Raw genomic sequence first — 19,947 nt, forward strand, 5'->3', positions numbered from 1 at the left:
AGCTTTTGTTGGCCATACATCAGCTTTGTCTGTACTCTATCATTTTCATCCCAGACTAAATTTTAATAGCAAACGAACACCATGGCGTTCCACGGTTTTATTTTAACCAGAAACAAGAAAAAGGAGGAAATAAAAAAAGGGACATAAACGCGTTGCATAAACTTACATTGTAGAAACATTTTCACAGTAAGTTTCAGAAACATAAAACAAAAAAACAGCAGATGATCACCATGACAATGAATATATTAGAGATTTCCATGATAAAACTGATTGCACTGTACAGTAAAACCTTGAATGTTTTGGTTTCCTTTCAGAATAACAAAGTGAGTAAAATAATTAAATAGTTTGTCTAAAATATATGATTATCAATTAAAATAGTTTGTAATGGACATTAGATTATGTGTTTTGGGGTTTTCAATTGAAGATGTTCAAACAAAGGTTTATTATGGCCATTGTAAATAGAAAAAAGGAGTAAATTTCTGCCATAAAGCAAAAATTTTGAGATTAATCTCAGAAATTTTCAAGAAAAATTTGGAGATTGACCTCAAAAAAAAAAAATTTGAAAATCACATATGGTCTAGCAAAAAAACTGAAAATTTCAGAGCATGAAAAATCAAAATTATATTTTTTTGTGTGATTAATCTAAAAATCGTTTTACTTTTGGAGCATTTAGTCACCTCAATTAGTGAAATGATGCCTCGAATTTCATCTATTATGAAACTTACTTCTAGATTGAAAAATGTTTCATTAAATAACACCAAAAAATATTAAAATATTTCAAATGTCATCATTTTGAGAGTTATTGAGCAACTCTAGAGCTGCTGATAACTCGGTTTATTGCATTCTTTGTCTTGTTTAAAATCCCCCCTGAAATTTTGTGTTCACTTTTTGTGCCTGTGGTTGTTTTATTTAATGAACTTACATCAAAACTGCACCGTAAACATAAGACTGAGGGCGACGCCACAAAGCGCAGGAACTATATCAAGACCTAAAACTTGGACACCAAAGTCATTTGGACCTGCTCAGTAAAACAAAACAACTTGTATATCTGCTTTTTTAACAGTGTTAGGTTTTAAAAATATTCCAGCAAGTCTTTTATTGTTTCAGTGTTGAGTTTTCACATAAAGAAAAAGAAAATATTTAGGCTCAAACATGAACTGATTTTGGTTTACAGTGTTTCTAATCTTACAATATAAGCCAGTTGTGACTGGAATGTGTTTTTAATTCATATAAAAGTTAAAGACATTGTATATTTACACTAATATATAGAGTAGTTGATCAATATTGATAAACTTAAAGTATAATCTCTAAATAGTGGTCGCTTGAAGAGAAATTCATTTAGGATTTTTGCAATAAAACACCAAAAAGAGATATTCCCACCTGATTAAAAATGGAAATGTTTCCATTTTTATGGAAAATTACGGCTGCACTGAGAAAAATAAATAAATAACAAGAATAAAGTCAAAATATTACAAGAATGATTTTTTTCATGGAATACTACAACTTTACTGTGGTATTATTTAAACTTTATTCTTGTGATATTATGATCTTATTCTCATGTTACTTAGATTTTACTCTGCAATATTATGACCTTATTCTGGTACATTTTTATTCTTGTATTCTTATGACTTTATTCTCATAATTTTATTTTGTTTTTCTAAGTGTGGCTCGTAAAAAGCATCTATTTTCCAGACATGTTCAAACAACTCACTTTTTTGTTGTTCCCTCCTTGTGAAAAACATTTTGGTCACCCTGTCAGATATTACCACCGGTCCAGGGCTTGAGAATGAGGTCAAAGGTCACCACACGCGGCAGGACTCCGCTCCTCGGTTCATCACCGATGACTGAGGACAGTTGAATGCTTTCCAAAATTCTTCGTAGTTGCTCATTGCGCCGATGACTCTGGACGGTGACAGAAATGTAAAAATTAAATTTACAGTTTTTACAGCGACTTCAGTCACCTTATAGCATTCATAGTGACTTTCTAACATTCACAGTGACTATAGCATTCATAGTGAATTTACTGCGTTCATAGTGACTTTATAGCATTCTTAGTGACTTAGTAGTAATTTGTAGTATTTATAGCGACTTTATTGTGACTTGATAGCATTCACAGTGATTTTATAGTGAATTCAAAGCATTCATAGTATCTTTATAGCAACTTTATTATGACTTTATTGTGTTCATAGTGACTTTATAGAAACTTAATAGCATTCATAGCCACTTTATTGTGACTTTGTCGTATTTATAGTGACTGTATTGATTTTATAGCATTCATAGTGACTTTATAGTGAGTTATTTCTGTCTGCATGTTTTCTTTCTCACCTGTATTTGGGAGGACTGTGAGCTCCACTCTGGATCTGCTCTCTGGCTGCTTCTGGTCTGTATGAGTTACATCTAACCTGCAGGATGAAGAAATACTGAATAAGACTTTCACTTAACTATAATTCTAATACATTGACAAATCTGCCTTCACATTTACGCCAGCATCTCTCCAAGTTTCACTGCAGAGCAGAGCAGTCATAGCCCCACAAACACAAATAGCGCTCTTGAAAAACACTCCAATTTGTAAAAAGAATTGTGACTTGTTTCATAAAACTGCACATAGTAACTGCATTTTCACATTTATTGAACAAAATAACATTAATCCTGACAAAAAAGGACAGTTCTGGTTTCTTTAATCATCATTAATTGGAATTTATTGCGACAATAAATTAAAATTCTTGTAAGAAATGTATCAAGGTAAATAAAAAACACTGACCCTAAAATGTCATCAATGCAATTTTCTGTTTTATATAATCAAAACATCTGGAATCACTACCACTTGCTGAGGATCGATTTTTAACTTAAACCCATCTATCAGCTTCATTCGACATAAATTATTTAGAAATGAAGCATTTGTGTGTGTGCTTACATGCGCATAGCTCAAGAAAAACAGCTGATTGTTGTTCAGTTCCAGTCCTGGCAGCAGAGGCTCCTCCACGCCGCCTCTACTGCTGTCCACCCACCGCCTGTAGGCCTACGCACAAACAGAAAAAGAAACATCCACTCACCCAATGCCGAATTATGTCCGGATCATTTCAGGCAGTCCTGATTAATCGGAGCAATGATTACTTTTACACACAATTAAGTTCAAAATGTCTGGACTTCAAGAAGTATCACCTTGAATGCTTCTCTGATTCCCCCGTTGTCTGCTATGTTTTCTGCCAAGGTCCTCTTACCACGCACCTACAAAACAGAATGGAGTCACACTTATTTGCATATTGACTTTGAATTCTTTTATAAGGAAGCTCAGTTCTGTTTTCTTACATTTAGACCTGCTTCTTCCCAGTAGTATTCATTATACTGATCAATCATACACTGGGTCTTATTGGTAAAGGCTGTTACAGATGTCTGACTCCACCACTGGTCCAGGTTACCATTTTTGTCATATTTGCGACCTTTTCAACATAAAAACACACACACACACACTAAAACAAATGTGTTAGAAATTGGTTCAATTCAAAGTGTTTTTGGCCCATTAGCTTTTACCGTTGTTATCGAAGCCGTGAGTTAGCTCGTGTCCCACTATCACCCCGATGGCGCCGTAACTTAATGACCTGGAGAACACACAGATGAAATGATCCAGAGGTTACAAAGTGGAAAAACAACAAATTTAAGTGAAGTAGCAGGAAAATAAATCACATTTAGACAAAAGCAGATGTTGCAAGACATAAAAATGTCTTGCAACATTTTTATGTTTTTAGCCAAAAAGCTAACATTTACGCTAATAAAACAAGCTGACATGTGAAAATGTTTTAATAACTGCGAACTAGTTCATATCTGTTAAAGTAAAGATTTAATTCTTTAATGTGCATCTAAATATATAGGTATTATATGAAGCCAGAATTTTATATTAATCCTACTAAAACAGAAACTAGCTAACCGAATTTCCACGGCTAAAATAAATAAAAGTGTTTGACGACTTTTCTTTTTTCCTGTCGTTTCTGGCTCTTTGCAGCTGAAAGTAGGAGACTCTGCATTCTGGACAGGTTAGGTTTTCTATGAGAAACTCGTGCCATGAAAATCCTGCAATTACTTCTGCCAAATAAAGCATGAGGAGGCGACTCTGCCCTGCTAGCAGAGCATGTCGGATTTACTTAACCTCACCTTGGATACTCCTTTCCCCAGAAGAAAGGCTTTTGAAGCTCTCCAGCTGGGAATCCTGAAAAAAAAAAATATATAAAGGTGAATTTCTCTCAACACTTTTGTTTTCTGGATTTTGTCCAAATAGCCTCTATAAACGTTTAAATTCAGAAATTTTCTCTTATGACTGAAACCTTTAAGACTGAAAGCAAAAACACAAAATCCTACTAAGTATGTTTGTTTTGTTTCTACTGAAAATATATCATCACATTGGTAATAAGACAAAAGTTGAATTGACACGATAACTAATTTTTCTCAACAATAAATTGTCCAAGAAGTTATTGCTATAAACAATAATATTGTCATTTTGACAAAATAATTTGATGGTAATAATTGCAAAAATAATGCAACAATATATTCTCAAAGATCAATAAACTTTAAATTCTAATGAACATTTAACACTGGAACTGAAAAACATTTTAAATATCCAAAATAAATTAAATTAATTATGAAGACTCTGTAAGCAAAATTATCTTTTGAAACCAAAGCACCAAACTGAAGACTTTAGTCATCCAGTTTCTGGTAGAAGAAGAAAAATCGTGCAAATGCAAAATATTGAATTTACAATTAATTAATAATTTCAACAGCCAAACTTTTCTGCAAGATATTGGAGATTGTTTTAACTAATCAATTCCTTAATATTGATGAAACGTACTAGCTCTACTAACAGATTATTTCACTTATAAGACATTTTTCCCCATAAATTAAATCATCTCCCAGTACTTTTTAATCAATATTAAGAAAATATTGACTCCAATATCTTGCTGAAAAGCTACTTGTAAGTAATTTTTTTCTTCTTTCTAGCATACTAAGATATTTGCGCTAGACGCTAAACCAACAATACTTTGTAGTCATGTCCTCACTGCAAAAACACAAAGTCTTCAATCAGTTGAATCTTTATTTAACTTTGTCTGAAACCTTATTTACAATTCGTCAGGCAAATGAGCAAGAAGAGAGAAATATCTCCCTTAATGAGCGCGTTTCTCCACCCACATCACGTCTTACTGATTTGATTTGTGGATGAACTGTAGAAGGCGTTCACGGTGGTTGGGTTTGTAAACCATCTGAAAAGATCAAATATATATAAATACACAACAAAGCGTGTCAGCTGGGATGTAAAACAAGAAAAAAAAACATTTGTGTTGCAGTAGAGACTCACTCTGTGCGTGGGACGCTCCTTCGAAGCCAGGAGACGTCTGATTGGGCGATGAACTTCAGCGTCTGCATTACGTTGCCGTAGTAATCCTTTTCATTGAACTTTAGCTGAAACGGAGAAATGCAAAACATTTCATGAAGCAAACAAAATGGAAAATAATTGCTTCCTTTACTTTTGCTTTTTTACTTGGAAAAGAAAGTAAAAGTCCAATAAATGTCAAATTGAGTCCATAACTCAACCTATGTTTCTGGTGTGATTTGTAGTCATTAGTATCCTTGGTTTTTTTAGTTTTCTAAAGTTTTTTTAAGTTCTGATGTCTAATTTGGAGTTTTGGGACCAAAAACAAGAACTTTTCTAGTTTTTTTCACATTTTGAGTTTCGGTAAGGGAGTGAATTATGGTAATATTTTATACATTGAGTGAAAGAAAGCTTGGAGAAATTTAAAATAAAAGTTGCCCAAGAACAGAGCCTTGAGGAACTCCACTAACTAAATATTATGTAGCCATTATATTCGTCTTGTTTTTGCAATAAATGCACTGTAAGTGTCCTTAATGAATTTGTGTGATACAAACCTGTTCTAAGTCTTCTGTGAGGTAGGTATCATTCAAAATAAACTCTGGATACCCAACCTTAGGCAGGACCGCATGAGCCTTGAGAAAATAAAACACAAACCGTAAAACATGTTTGAATATGAATGCATGTGGCAAACTCTGATTAACGAAAATAATGTTTTGATTTAAATGTGATTAAAATAAAAACGGCTTAATGAGGAAAATAAACCGTGGTGGTAAATTACTTTGGTTCAACCTAAAATAAATTAATACATTTCACCAATGAAACTGAAAAACTACAGCAGCGTAATTGGGTGATTTTAGATATATAGAAAGGAGTACATTTCTGTTAATAATCTCAGGAATTTTGTGGGGGGAAATTTGTGAGTTTAAAAACGTAAAATTTTAAACTCAGAAATTTTAAGATTGATATCAGAAATTTTCTAGAAAACAACTTCAATTTCTGAGTTTCAAAATTTTAACATTTTAATCTTAAAATGCACATTTTTTCTAACAAATTTTCAACTTTTAAAATTTATATTTCCTCGTCTTCTGAGATTAATCTCATAATTTCTAAGATTATTCACAAATGTTCATTTATTTTCTAGAAAATTTTAAACTTTTCAAACTCATAAATTTCCTAAATGTTTCGATATTTGAGCTTAATGTCAAACTTTGAATTTTTTTTCTTACATATTTTTGACTTAAACTCAGAAATTTCATTGCTTTTTCTGTAAAAATTCTGAGATTAATCTCCAAATTGATTAGTTTTTTTCAAATAAAATTGTCAAGTTTTATTTAGAAAAGAGATTAACCTCAACATTTCTCAATTTGTAATTTTTTTAAATTAATAATTGCTTTCACACAACTTAGCAGAAAACGTACGATGTTTTAACATTAAAGTTTTGGGTTTTTAAGTACAAATAAAAAAGATCTATAAATCAAACCCTTCTGAGTTTCAAGAAAAATGGTTGCAGTTTCATATATTCTGTTTTTCTCCAGTTCTTCCAGGAAAAATCAACTTAAATTCTAACTGGAAGTCTAAAGAAACCCAAAACGTTTGACCAAAATCCCACATTTTAAAATAATTCTGTACAAACCGTTTGAGTTTAATGTTTCTGACCTTTTCTATGGCTCTCTGTTTTGTTTCTTGGTCCATCCAGTCATTTTCCTTCTCCAGCAGGTCGATGAAAGCCCACCGAATCCCCTCAATCAGCTCTTCCATCTGAAATTAACATGCAAAAAAAGAAAACCAATGCACAATTTGACAGTAAAAGGCAGGGGCACTGCATCCTGAAATATATCTGTAGAGCGTAAAGAGATGAAGAACCATGAGCTTCTTGTGCTCCTGGAAGTGTTTGTCGACGAATAGCCGACCGGTGGCGTAAACCAGGGAGTTCTCCACATAGTTAACGCACTTATCCCAGCGTGGAGTCAGAGACGTAGTACCTGTGGTGACCTGCAGGGGGGCAAGAGTCAGCGTTTCATTAGAATTGACTTAATTAATAAGTAGAGATCAGAATGTAGCAGCTCGATTTAGTATCTTAAAGACACGGCGGATCTTAAATTTGAAGTAAAGCAAAATGTTTTCATTCGTCTGCAGATTTACATGTACAAGTTTTAAGGTTAGCTCTCTAATTAATATACGATTCAAGATACAATGGTTCGATTTAGATTGTGTTGAAAGGGTCTAGTCAAAGTCCAAATCTGAATAAGAACCTCTGAAAACTCGACTCTGTTAAATCTGACTGGGTTTGAGGATTTTTTTTGGAAAAAAAAAAAACGAACAAATTTTAATGTTCAGATTGTTTTTCTGCTACACAAAAGAAAAACCTTCAGCTGAAGGCACATTATTTTTATTTTATTTCTTTAAAGTACTGATTTTGTAGTTTTATTGGTAGAATATTTAAAAACTATACATTCACATCCTTCTACTTTAAAGTTATCCACTATTTTGTTTCAAATTCTTTGTTTCAAACAAAAACTTCAATCTTTTTCATTTGGGTTATATGCGATAGACAAACTAGTTTTAAAAAATGTTTTGCAAATTGATTAAATGATGCGATTTATCAAACTCAATAAGCTCACATTTGGCATTTTATTTTGTCTCTTTTTTTGTACTTTCAGTCTTTAATTTTTACCACAAACTCCATTAATATTTAAATTAAACAGAAATAAAATATTTAGTTAAATGAGTAAAGTTGCAGTTTATGCTTTTTCTATTTGTTTCTTGCTGCAACTTTTCAGGGGTTAAACTTGTTTTAAAAGTTTAACCTAAACCTTTGAAATGTGACAATAAAACAAATGTATATTTTTTAACATGCAACGTTTTAGTTTAAATGAAAATTGTGTGGTGGGATTTTATGGAAAGCTAATCAGGCAAACAGGGCCATCTGTTGGAGGCTCCTGGTACTGCATTATGTCAGACAAAATGCAGTTCCAGTCAAATTAGAGCTTAAATAAACAAGAAATCCAGATCTAGTGTTGTGTTTTCTGTACAAATTAAACATTTAACTGAAAAGATGGTCTGTTCAATCAGAAAAACATCTAAAACATAAAAAATAGCAGAACTGAAATCACCTGCACTAATCCTCATTATTGATGGGTATTTTTTATTACTACAAGATATTTATTTGCAAAATAGAAATGCTTCATCATGTTTATTTTCCAATTAACCTACTGAAGTAAATTCAGAGTTGTGCTGAGAGTACAAACCCGAGCGAAGTCGAGGTATCTGTAGAGGAAACGGCGACTCAGAGTGGTGATCTTAGAAAACACCGTCCTCCACTGGACATAGTTAGCTACCGTCCTAAAGAAACAAATATTTACAAGAGAATGAAATCCTTGTAGACATTGGTCATGTTTCAGAGCAAAGAAAATAAATATATCAGAGTGAATACACTATTTTTACTGAAATTAACGTTTTTGGACGTAAAGAGGAACAATTTAGAGTCAACACGCAGCTTCAGTTATAGTTCAGTTACAGTCATAGCAGTGATGGACCTGGACCTTCAAGGACACATAAAGACAGTTACAAAATCAGCCTTTTATCACCTGAAGAACATTTTCAGAATTAAAGGAGTAATGTCACAAAAAGATTAGGAGAAACTTATTAATGCGTTTACATTAAAAAGTTTAAGAGAATCTCAGGTGTTGGTACCTGGCGTCTGTGCTGTTGATGAGCTTCATGAGATCCTTAAAATACTTTGGGGTTCTGACGATGACGGGCTCGGAGGAGGAAATGGAAAGGCTTGGATTATCTTTGGACTCCACCACAGCTTTCACAAATCCAAGCCAATCAAACTGGAAACACAACAACAAATAAACATTTGTCAGTAAAAAAAAGTGGCAGGAAGAAAAACCAGGATGAAGAAAGTACATTATATTGTCATATAAATGCAAACTGCATGACATTTGGTCAGGTTATAGTTTTCATTTCTGCTCCTAAAGATGTCTTATCCAGATCGTCTTTATGGACCCTCTGCAAGTTATTGTTTACATCCGGAAATTTTACACATGCTCCCAAAACTGGAGCAAAAAGACGATTCTTTTACATGCCATCCATGGAGCCGCGGTTGACTAAATGAAACCTGGAGATCTAACTGTTAATAGTTTAGTGCAGTGCGCCACAGCAAAGGGGAAATAACGCAGAAAACCCGTTTAAGAACAACTCAAAACCGCGTTTTTTTCCTCGCTATCTGTGTCGGCTGCGCGGCATGCGGACTTGTTATCATAGCAACTGAAAATAACGCCACGTCAGGTTTCAGGATTCGACATCAAAAAACATTAAAACATTTCCCACAAAAAGAACAGGACGTTAAACCCGTTACAGTTTTATATTTTTAGGCTTAATGTTTATATTGCGACGAATAAGTGATCACTGTTATTAGCTAGCTTAACTATGGCGGTTGATTAGCTTCCGCTGCTATTAGCAAATCTAACACTGCGGCGGTTGATTAGCTTCCGCTGCTATTAGCTAGCTTAACTATGCGGTTGATTGGCTAATTTAAAGTTCAGGCCCCCCTTTTTATTTTTTATGTAACACCATAAAAGAAAATAGATTATAATTCATCCGGTGCACAAAAAGAAAAAAGATGGGGACTTTAATTACGTAAATTAACCTATTTCTGTATTAGAGAATAGAAATTCTGAAAATTTATGAATATTTTTTGCAAAAGCAGATTTGAAATGTGGCTGGAGAAAAAAAAAACTGATTGAAAAAATGTTGAAACATAACACTTTTATGGGAATTTGTGAAAGATCCTTGTTTGTGTTTCTTTGGAGCAAAATGACAGAATCCCAGACAGTTAATGGTTATGCAGGTGGATTTCCCAGTGACCTTACTTGTGGCATGGAGCGCTGCAGCCGGGACAGCGTGTATTTGTTGTACATGTTCTCACTGGTGCGATTTTCATAGGGAATCAGGATCTGCACGTACAATGAGAAGCATTTTCAGACAAAAATATGAGCATAAAACTTTTTTTCAATTAAACTGTCGGACCTGGTGTGTAATTAACAGTTTTACTGAACCCATAAATCTCAGACTTATTCAACTGATTTGTATTTTGTTTTTACATGAGCAAGTTTGGTCTCGAAGTCGAGAGCCTTTTCCATCTGGGTCTGCGCCGCTTGCTTTGGGGCGCCCAGCATGATGGCCGTGTCCACCATCAGACTCAGCAATGCAGCACGATTCTGGAGAGAAAGAGTCAAAATACATGAGGGAAAACTTTTCATTTTGTGGCAAACAAAACATCTTTTCTGTACGCCACAGCAAAGAAGGGTTGAAATAATGTAATTTGATCTAAATGGTGGCAAGGCGCGCTAAATGTGATTCATAAACTCACCCCTAGAGCAGAGGAAGTGTTTGTGGTGTAATCCTCCCTAGAAGAAAGAGACAAGGACGCCTGATCGAGCTGCAGGAACAGAAAAGCAATAAGTTTGCTGCTGCATCTTTCAGAGTTTCTCTGTTTGTCTAATCATTTGCTAGACCTGGTCAGACTTGCCTGCATCTAATTCACAAAGCAAATGGCATCAGAAATATGAGGATAAAACATTTTTGGACTGTCGGACCTTGATGATGTAGTAGGAGGAGTTTTTGTCGTCAGGGGAGACGTAGAGGCGGATCAGGACGCTCTTGCTGTGCTGGGTCCTCATCTCCGCCAGCGTCTTCAGGAGACTCCACTGACTCTGAGACCACTGGTACTCCCGGCCCAGTCCGTCCCCCAACACCGGCCATCGAAACTCAGGCTGTCGGAGCATTTTCAGCATCGGTCTGGCGTCCAGTTCCTCCAGTATGCCTTTCAAAGAAACACATCAGTATAGACATCTGCCTTTTATCTCTGCTACATTTTAGTGCAACAAATAATATTAGACAAAACGTAAGAAACTAGGCAATATATAATGCTGTGAAAAAGCTATCCAAACAAATCTAAACATCTTTTTAAGCTATCAATCTACTGTGATTTATGGGTTAATAGCACCAGTCAGATCTGCAGAATAAAGAAAATCTTGAAATAAACAAAGTTAAAAGGCTAAAAGGTCTAATAAAAACAACAAATTATGCCACTATCAAAGAAAGTTTAGCATCTGCTGCAAAAACAAAAGGTTCTTCTAACACTCAATGATCACTGAGACTTTTTGGAAAACGTCCCGTAAACATGATTGGCTTTATTCTCCAGGACCAGATTTTTACAGAAAATCAGGAAAAGTAACAGTGATCCAAGGAAAACCAGCAGGTTCACAAAAAAAAAAAAAAAAAAAAAACCTGGAGAGGCCTAGTTAAAGTCTGGATTTAAAGCGAATGGAGGTGCTGGAACGACTTACTTTCATTCATGCAGGAGCGGTACAGGATCTTGGCTTTGGTCACGGCCTGCAGCTCTTTTGCGTCCGAAGGAGATTCTAACAACTCTGGAAGATAAAAACCATTAAAGAGTTCATGTCTCCAAAATACAAATAAAGAAGAGAAAATATATGTATGAGGCTTTATTTTAATTTGTGATCAGTAATACGAATAAATGAAACAGACATCTGTGTCTTTCACTCAGGGTTCTGTTCAAGTTCTGCATCTTTTCAAATCATTTTAGTTTCGTCTAGATTTTATATGCAAAATCAAAGCTGATTGGGCCATTCAGGAAGGCAGAGGCAGGCCCGACTGAAGGCCTAATTAAAAAAAATTAAAAATAAAAATGGACTTAAAAAATGCAGCAACTACAAGTTATACGATTGCTGTTCATAGAACAAGTACATCGCAGAGAAACTCATGAAATGTTACTTAGATTTAAAGGGAAATGGGAACATCTGAAGGCTCAATTGCATCATAATTGAACAAAAGCACTTTCACCTTACATTTTTCAAATTGTATTTTAAAACATCCTGGTCAAGTTCAATAGTCTTTAGTAACTGAATCCAGATTACATTGGCTTTATTAACAGTGGAGTGAAGGGATGGAAGGAGGGACAGATGGAACATCAAATGGACAAATGAATGGACAATTATTTTAATTGATGGATTGTTAAAAAGACAAAGAATGGATGGACAGATGATAGAATAACAGATGGCTGGATGAATGGATGGCTAGAGAGAAAGACAAATGGAAAAACGGATATATGATCAATGAGATGGATGGATGAATAGAAAGATGGACGGATTGAATGGATGGACATATCCCTTAAGTAATGGATGGATGGTTGGTGGATGGATGGATGGATGGATGGATGGATGGATGGATGGATGGATGGATGGATGGATGGATGGATGGATGGAGGATGGATGGATGATGGATGGACGGACGGACGGACGGACATATCACTTGATGGATGGATGGATGGATGGATGGATGGATGGATGGATGGATGGATGGATGGATGGATGGATGGGACATATCACTTGATGGATGGATGGATGGATGGACGGATGGACATATCACTTGATGGATGGATGGATGGATGGATGGATGGATGGACGGACGGACGGACATATCACTTGATGGTTGGATGGATGGATGGATGGATGGATGGATGGATGGATGGATGGATGGATCCACCTTTCAGTCGGATGTCGACATGCTGCCTCAGCCAGGGGTAGATGCCATGTGACGAAGAGTCTTCAGGAATCGTGTTTTCCTTCAACCAGCCGCCGCAGGAGAACGTGTAGAAGTCTTCACAGGGGTCGACCGACCGGTCCAACTTACTCAGGATGGACCCGGCTAAGAGACAAATCACAAGGTTCTGATCCAAACGACCCAACACAGAAACCCGAAGACATTTACTCCAGTGCTGGGAACTTCCTCACCTGCTTCGATGCATTCTGGGGAAAGACAAAACTCCTCTTGATTGGATTTCTGAGAGACTAATGCAGAGAAAAACATTTTTAATGGGTTAAATAACTGATATGTTGAAATTCTTTGGAACTTTTCCAACAGTAAGGACTTTTATTGTCCATTTGGGTAATATTTCTCTATTATTGTTCCATGAAACCGGAACCACAGTCCAGCTGATACATCTGGAGAGTTCTCACACAGTATATTGTTACATTTCTCTGAACTGAGCAAAGTTTGAGTGGTTTTATCGGCGCAGAAGCCACAGCCGAAGCCTTTCTCCTGCCTACATCCCCCAGAATGCCATGCGGTTCTGGATCGGATTCCAGACGTATTATTATCCATTTACAAAAATTCAGCAAATCAGGAAAAGTTCTAAGCTGCAAAGATCATTGAATTATGTTTAATTATCTTTCCTTATAACTGAATGAACTTTTTGGCCGTAATAAAATTGTAAGGAGACAGAAAGGGAGCAACTCAAACCACATGAGAAGCTCCATATTTGTGTGGAAACTTGGTGTATTTTAATTTTCCATTTGAAAGCATGAATCATTGACCGTTGATGGCCCAGTTTGGGTTCACCTGTCACATGGAGCTTCAATGCTTGACTGTAACGTACCAAAACCATCAGCCACCCGACCTCAGTGCATAACAGATGCCCTGAGGTCCTTCTGCTAATTTTCTGTTCCCACACATCTCTAATTTGGTTTCATTGGTTAAAAGGATGTTATTCCAGAAGCCTTGTGGATCAAACCCACCACACTTGTTGAGTCATTTTCTAATTACTCTGTCCTGACATTTAAGGATCACAAATTAGGCTTTTGTTTTTTTCTGTCTCTGAATGATTTGGTAAACAGATTGAAAAATCCTCTGCTGGGAAAACTAGAAACTATCCAACACGTTTTTCCTCTCTGTAGAATGACAGACTTAATTTATTAGCTAATACACATTAATTAACATTTAGCTAACCAGAAGTGGTCAGAGGACACAAATTGTACTCAAGTTAGAGTAAAAAAGTCAGTCCTGACTAACTGATCAATCATTTAAAATGTAAAACTCATATTGAGATGGACTAAAATACAAAGTTATGTGGAAATTTTTGTATTTTAAGGACAAAAATGACAATAATTCATATAAGTAATAAAAAATAAAATCAGGCAGAATAATTTTTTTCTAAATCAGTTTCTTTCAATGTGAAACTTGTTTAACTTTAATGTGTGTCTGGTAAATTTTTGGTTAAAACATTGTTTTTTATTTAGTAGGTAGAAAAGACAGAAATTTTACTCAAGTAAAAGTAGAAATACGTCCTAATAAAATTATTCAAATAAAAGTAAATAGTACAGCGTCAGAGAAATACTCCAATTACTACCAATATCTGGACTTATCTACACTATTTTTGGCAATAGATACAAAAAGTATAAATTATAATTATCAACTATCGTACATTTATAATAAAACCGCAGCCTGCGTCTTCAGTCAGAAGCTTCTATAGATCTTCTGTAATACTGACTGCTACACATCCATCAGCATATAGTGCTGCAACTCTTAAGAAAATTGTAATATAAGTAACAACCACATTTAATTTCCCTCTGGGACTAATAAAGCATTTTTAAATGAATTGGATGAGAGAGCATCTGACTTTGAGTGGGAATCTAATTAGTTTTTCCCAATGGATGAATTGACAGTTAAGGAAACTTTTCTCCTTTATTATCCTCCTCTGCTCTGCTAAGTTATCATTACTCCATATAAGAGGGTGAGCAGAAACTAAAATAAAACCACTGTAATCCACACATTGTTTATTCTCCTGGCAGCAGAGAAGAAACCGCAGGTTTACCGGTTCATTTCCGTTACGCGACTCTTTCTAGAAAGTTCGAGTCTCTAACGTCTGGTGTGATGTGGTTCTGTGGTAAACAAGAGCTGTAAAAAAAAAAAAACCATGAAGCAAGCCGGCAGAGTGTATTTGGAGACCAAACTCTTATTGTAAACTGATGACCGGAACAGGACCGGACTGCGCCGTGATGTCTGACCTCAGACGTTTGAGTTTCTTGGAGCCGCTTTGCAGAATCCCTCCACGATTTGGTCACTTTTGCTTCAAACACACACATTTATGTCACCAAAAACAAGCCAGTAACGGCCAATGATGGATGCAAACTCACATCAAAGAGTCAAAGTCTGTTAATTGATGAACCGTGAGTAAATCAAAGCAGAGCGAGTCTCTCTTCTCTCACTCGGCTGGAAACTCAAGGAGCATTTCCATTAGAGTGGGAGTTTGGAACTGCTCGCTTGGCACATAAGATAATTGCACTTCAGTGTGGCCACAAGTATGCAGCTTTCCCTCAATAACAAAAAGACAATACTCACCCCACCCAAGACCAACTCATGAGCCCCTGCAGCTATGACCATCACTGGAACCACTGATGCCGTTTCCATGACTCCACTTATTGGGAAATTTAATTGTTTCCAGTGGAAGAGGATAGCTCATTAGCTTTGCTGCACATCAGGACTTGAAACGCCAAGCTGAACATCCTAAAAGCATTTTTAAAAGAACCTCATCGGCCTTTAAAGGCTTACAGATGAATGTGGACGATTCAGTTCAATCAAATAAGAAATTATGTGCATATTTCTGCACTTGATTTGAAGTTTTTTACCATGTCTAGATCAAATCCACAACAATTCAACCAGGCATATTTCCTTAGATCTCTCATTTAAAGAGGCAGTATTATATATTGTTAACTTCAGTTGTTATAAAACTTCTATATTACTGAGAAGAAATTGTACTTTGTAAATGAACGTCTTAAAATTGGGCCTCTGTCTCTTTAAGAAGCTCCTGCTCGTTCTGAAACTCTGCTGTCAGGAAGTTATCTCAACATTGCTCCTCTATTAACCATTTATCAACTTTTCACTTAGAAGTTGCTCCTATAATGACCTCAGCTGATTTGCCATTCCACCATGTGTTTGATACTTGCTGCTGGCTAGTCTGAAGGAGCAGAAAGGGGGAGGCCTGTTCTGTGAGATTAAAGGATTTCTTAACCATGCATAAAAGAATCAAAGCAACACTCCAGGTATGTTTTTGATGTGGGATTAACATCATAACACGATGTAAACTCAAAAAAGTCGGTTTTAAGATATACTGCCCCTTTAAAGGAGGTCAATTATTCATCACTGAGAAAGTTGGGAATTCAAACAGCAGGTTATGGAGATCCAGGCAGATTTAGCACAATTTCAGACCATAAGACCTCTGAAACATAATAATCCCAGTACAATTAAATCCCACCATTTCATGGTTTGATATTCACAAATTCAAAGATTTTTTTGTTGCACATTTCTAAAAATGGACCTTGGGAAGCTGAAATTACAGGGTGCAGTGGTTCATGATGTGCAATCAAAGCAGCCAATCCTGGAGTGCCATTCATTTTCCTTGGCGCTGATTGGCTGAGCCCCCAAAAGCAAAATCAAGAAAGATTACAAATGTTTCCTACTGAGCATATCAACGTATAATTGGTGTTTTAACCACTAAAGCAGGCAGTTTTAAGCAGAATTTCAAGTTGCTGCAGCTATTTTCAGGTGTTTGAGCCTGAATGCCAGTGGTCCACTGTAGAGATCCATGCCCATAATGACCAGTTTGGGCTTGTTTGCTTGTTTACCAGGTAAAGAACCATGCAGTCATTGATTTAATGACGTGTCACTGAGTCAAAAGTAAAGCCATCTGCCTGGCAGAGGAAAGCAGGAAAGAAAATGTAAATCTAGAACGATCCGTCCAAAAATGACTCCAAATGTTGCAAAATCCAGAACCCGAACAAATGTTGCCTTTTTAAGTCCGTTCTGTCTAAAAAAGGATCAGGGCTTAGGTTACAAAGTTGCATCTGACCAAACATCAAACTGTTGTGACTCATAACTTCTTAAAAATTACATAATCAGACCGATCAAAAGTGGAAATTTTGGCATTTTAAAGACTAAAATGACAATTCATATAGGTAACAAAAAATAATAAAACCAGACTAAAGAAAATGTTTCCAAATCAGTTTATTTCAATAAGAAACTTTCAAGAAAAAACATGTTTGTGTCTTGTAAATGTTTGGTTGTTTCTCTGTTCAGTGGGTAGAAAATCCAGAAATGTTACTCAAGTAATTTTACTTTCAGTAAAATTACTTGAGTAAAATTATTTTACTTTTAGTAAAATTACTCAGGTAAAAGTAAAAAGTGTGAAAATACTCTTTTCAAAAAGTTAAAAGTAAATTTATTGAGTAAATGTGACTAGCTGCTGACCAAGAAAAGTCCTATTTAAGGTTTTCTACAAGTTTGCAGGGAAGTAAACATGTGGAAGAAGGTTTTCTATTCCGATGAGACCAACATGGAAATCAGCAAACCACTTCCATGAGAAACACAGTGATGGCAGCATCATAAAATCAGTTGGTAAACTTAAAGTCAAGAAGAATAGAGTAGAAACTGGGCAAAGATGCGTCCAGAGCGACAGGAAAACTGACTATATCCAAGTTAGGATGGAGTAGTCAAAGTTCAAACATAATGAATCCAGTACTTGTTCATTTGTACACTTCATAAGTGTTTTCATTTTTTATAGTTTATTCTACTTCCTCTCAACTTTTCCTGAACCTGCCGCTGGGACTGTAGATGGAAATCAACTAGAAACAGCCACTGATCTGGTTCAGTACATCTTCGCTTTCTGGTAATAATACGTTACGTACTTTGTTCCAGAAATATAAAGACATAGATATAAGAGGAAGTAATAAATGCACACATGAAGTGAACTAAAAGAGACAATGAGATAAAATTTCCTCAGTTTTTGTGATTTTTATATCATTTAAATACAAAAATCTACTTGTTAATACTAAAACCAGGCAGGTTTTTTCTTTTCCTCCTCCTGCAAAACGGCCACATGAAACCTTATGTGACCCAAAAATAGTTTGACTCATGTTACCCAACACCTCTCCACCACCAGCGCGCTGTTGTTTTAAAACGCTGCATGTGCTACAATCTGAGGACATTTCTGTACCATACAGTAGATTCCCCACAGTTTATAATGTAGGATAAAGGGTAGTGTGTGTGTGTGTGTGTGTGAGGACTTACCCACTATGAGAGCGAGCAGAAAAGCAGCACAGACGCACACTGACATGGCCAGAGCGATCTTGTAGAGGCGATTGGTGCCGTGCTCAGGTTTAGCCCCCCCACCCCGTAAATGTTCCAGCTCCATCGTTCACACACAAAAAAACTAAAATTAACCACAAAAAAAAAGCTAAAATATATAAAACGACACACTGGAAAGTGAAAAAAGTGTTGAGAAATAATAAATAAATAATTTAAAATTAAACTATTAAAAGGTTTTTACTATAGAGAAATTGTTTTTCTAACAACGTCAAGCAGCTTCTGTCTTCCTTCAATCTGTCAAAATTGTGTGCAGCTTCTCTAACTTCACTCTGACTGATCCAAACACTCCTCCTCTCAGAACACTCCTCCCTTCCTTCCTCCATTCCCAGTGTCAAATCCAGGCACCAGTCCTCCCAGTTAGATGAGGAGAGATCCCAGACCCCTCATCTGGTTGCTGTGTTCTCACTTTTAGTGTGCAAGGTGCCACGTTTAATGTGTGTAATCATGTAATCATGTCCAGGACAGCGGGGTGCTCTGCAGGACGTTTATCACTTCACAGAGTAACTGGACCAGAACAGAATCTGGGTCACGTGCGCCGGCAACCTGATTACGGCACGCTAATGTGACGCGGACGTCACCGTTTCTGGTTTTCTTTGAAGGCCTCGGAGGTGGCAACTGCAGTGACACCACAGCCCCCAAATCACTGTGGTCACATCTCTCTTTCTGCACGTGCTCATTAGGGGTTTGGGGCGTCGGCCTCAAACTCCTTATATAGGCGTGACTTCCTCTTGTGCTGAAAAACAACCATTCATCAAGCACCACAGCATTGTTCTCCATTTGGACTTGCAGCTACTGTGTCCTGTTTTTATCTGACTGTGTAAAATCAAATTCCAAACAAGAGGCTCTAAAAAGAGGCATAAAAGTTTAACTGTCCAGATTCACACGAGGCTTTCAAATCAAAATGATTTGATATGAGCTTTCCACATAGAAATATCCAGATAAGAAACCATTTAGGGCCTCCACAGCACCAGGGGGCATCCAAGAGCATCAAGCTCGCATGATAAAATGCATACATACGTTTAAAATAACATTGGATAAAATCAAACAGAACACCATTCAAAAATAATTTATAAATCATTTTATAGTTTTTTTACTCAGATAAGTTGATTTTGTCCTTATGCTGCCACTGCTGGGATCAAACTTGTTAATATTTTTTACTGTAAATTTTGTGTTTACCAGCTCAAATGATTAAAATGTAGAACACTTAAAGATCATGCTGCATTTCAAAATCCAATTTTTTAAAGTTTGTAATGTCATGTAATGTTAATAACAAGAGCCATAATAACACTGGTATGATGTAAAGTTACAAATGGTGCTAATAACAATTGTAAAGAATATGGTGTTGACAGATTCACATTGGGGGCCCCAATAAAAATCTGCCTCAGGCCCCAGAAAGCCTTGGGCCGGCCCTGTTAGAGCCTTATTCCAAATTGCATTAAATTTAAATTGCATTAACTTTCCTCAAAATTCTGCGACTATAATGACTGTTAATGTGGAAAAAAAATTTTTGCAAAAAAAAAAAAAAAATAGAAAACCAAAAAAATCATATGTAAGTCTTTCCATGACATTACAGCCTT

The 19,947-nt window shown here is 36.0% G+C and overlaps 1 protein-coding gene across 2 annotated transcripts in view; it reads right to left on the reverse strand.

Moving 5' to 3' along the window:
- Nucleotides 1–82: 82 nt before the first annotated feature.
- The window catches only part of phex (phosphate regulating endopeptidase homolog, X-linked), a 23,796-nt gene continuing 3,931 nt past the window's right edge, over nucleotides 83–19,947 (reverse strand). The window contains exons 1-22 of one of the 2 annotated variants that reach the window (XM_055059393.1): nucleotides 18,293–18,587; nucleotides 13,183–13,239; nucleotides 12,935–13,096; nucleotides 11,716–11,799; nucleotides 10,963–11,189; nucleotides 10,737–10,805; nucleotides 10,468–10,584; nucleotides 10,237–10,320; nucleotides 9,053–9,195; nucleotides 8,608–8,701; nucleotides 7,223–7,351; nucleotides 7,016–7,117; nucleotides 5,914–5,991; nucleotides 5,345–5,448; nucleotides 5,191–5,249; nucleotides 4,150–4,204; nucleotides 3,532–3,599; nucleotides 3,310–3,440; nucleotides 3,163–3,228; nucleotides 2,915–3,019; nucleotides 2,326–2,402; nucleotides 83–1,902 (exon numbers count right to left, since the gene is read on the reverse strand). In XM_055059393.1, coding sequence (XP_054915368.1) covers nucleotides 1,800–1,902; nucleotides 2,326–2,402; nucleotides 2,915–3,019; nucleotides 3,163–3,228; nucleotides 3,310–3,440; nucleotides 3,532–3,599; nucleotides 4,150–4,204; nucleotides 5,191–5,249; nucleotides 5,345–5,448; nucleotides 5,914–5,991; nucleotides 7,016–7,117; nucleotides 7,223–7,351; nucleotides 8,608–8,701; nucleotides 9,053–9,195; nucleotides 10,237–10,320; nucleotides 10,468–10,584; nucleotides 10,737–10,805; nucleotides 10,963–11,189; nucleotides 11,716–11,799; nucleotides 12,935–13,096; nucleotides 13,183–13,239; nucleotides 18,293–18,416 — 2,238 coding nt within the window. In that variant the 5' untranslated portion in view covers nucleotides 18,417–18,587 and the 3' untranslated portion in view covers nucleotides 83–1,799. Of the gene's footprint in view, nucleotides 1,903–2,325; nucleotides 2,403–2,914; nucleotides 3,020–3,162; nucleotides 3,229–3,309; nucleotides 3,441–3,531; nucleotides 3,600–4,149; nucleotides 4,205–5,190; nucleotides 5,250–5,344; nucleotides 5,449–5,913; nucleotides 5,992–7,015; nucleotides 7,118–7,222; nucleotides 7,352–8,607; nucleotides 8,702–9,052; nucleotides 9,196–10,236; nucleotides 10,321–10,467; nucleotides 10,585–10,736; nucleotides 10,806–10,962; nucleotides 11,190–11,715; nucleotides 11,800–12,934; nucleotides 13,097–13,182; nucleotides 13,240–18,292; nucleotides 18,588–19,947 lie in introns of those variants that run through there. The other variant, XM_055059394.1, reaches the window with a different exon arrangement.

The sequence above is a fragment of the Poeciliopsis prolifica genome, unplaced genomic scaffold (assembly GCF_027474105.1).
Source record: "Poeciliopsis prolifica strain line A6 unplaced genomic scaffold, Auburn_PproV2 SCAFFOLD054, whole genome shotgun sequence".
NCBI lineage: Eukaryota > Metazoa > Chordata > Actinopteri > Cyprinodontiformes > Poeciliidae > Poeciliopsis > Poeciliopsis prolifica.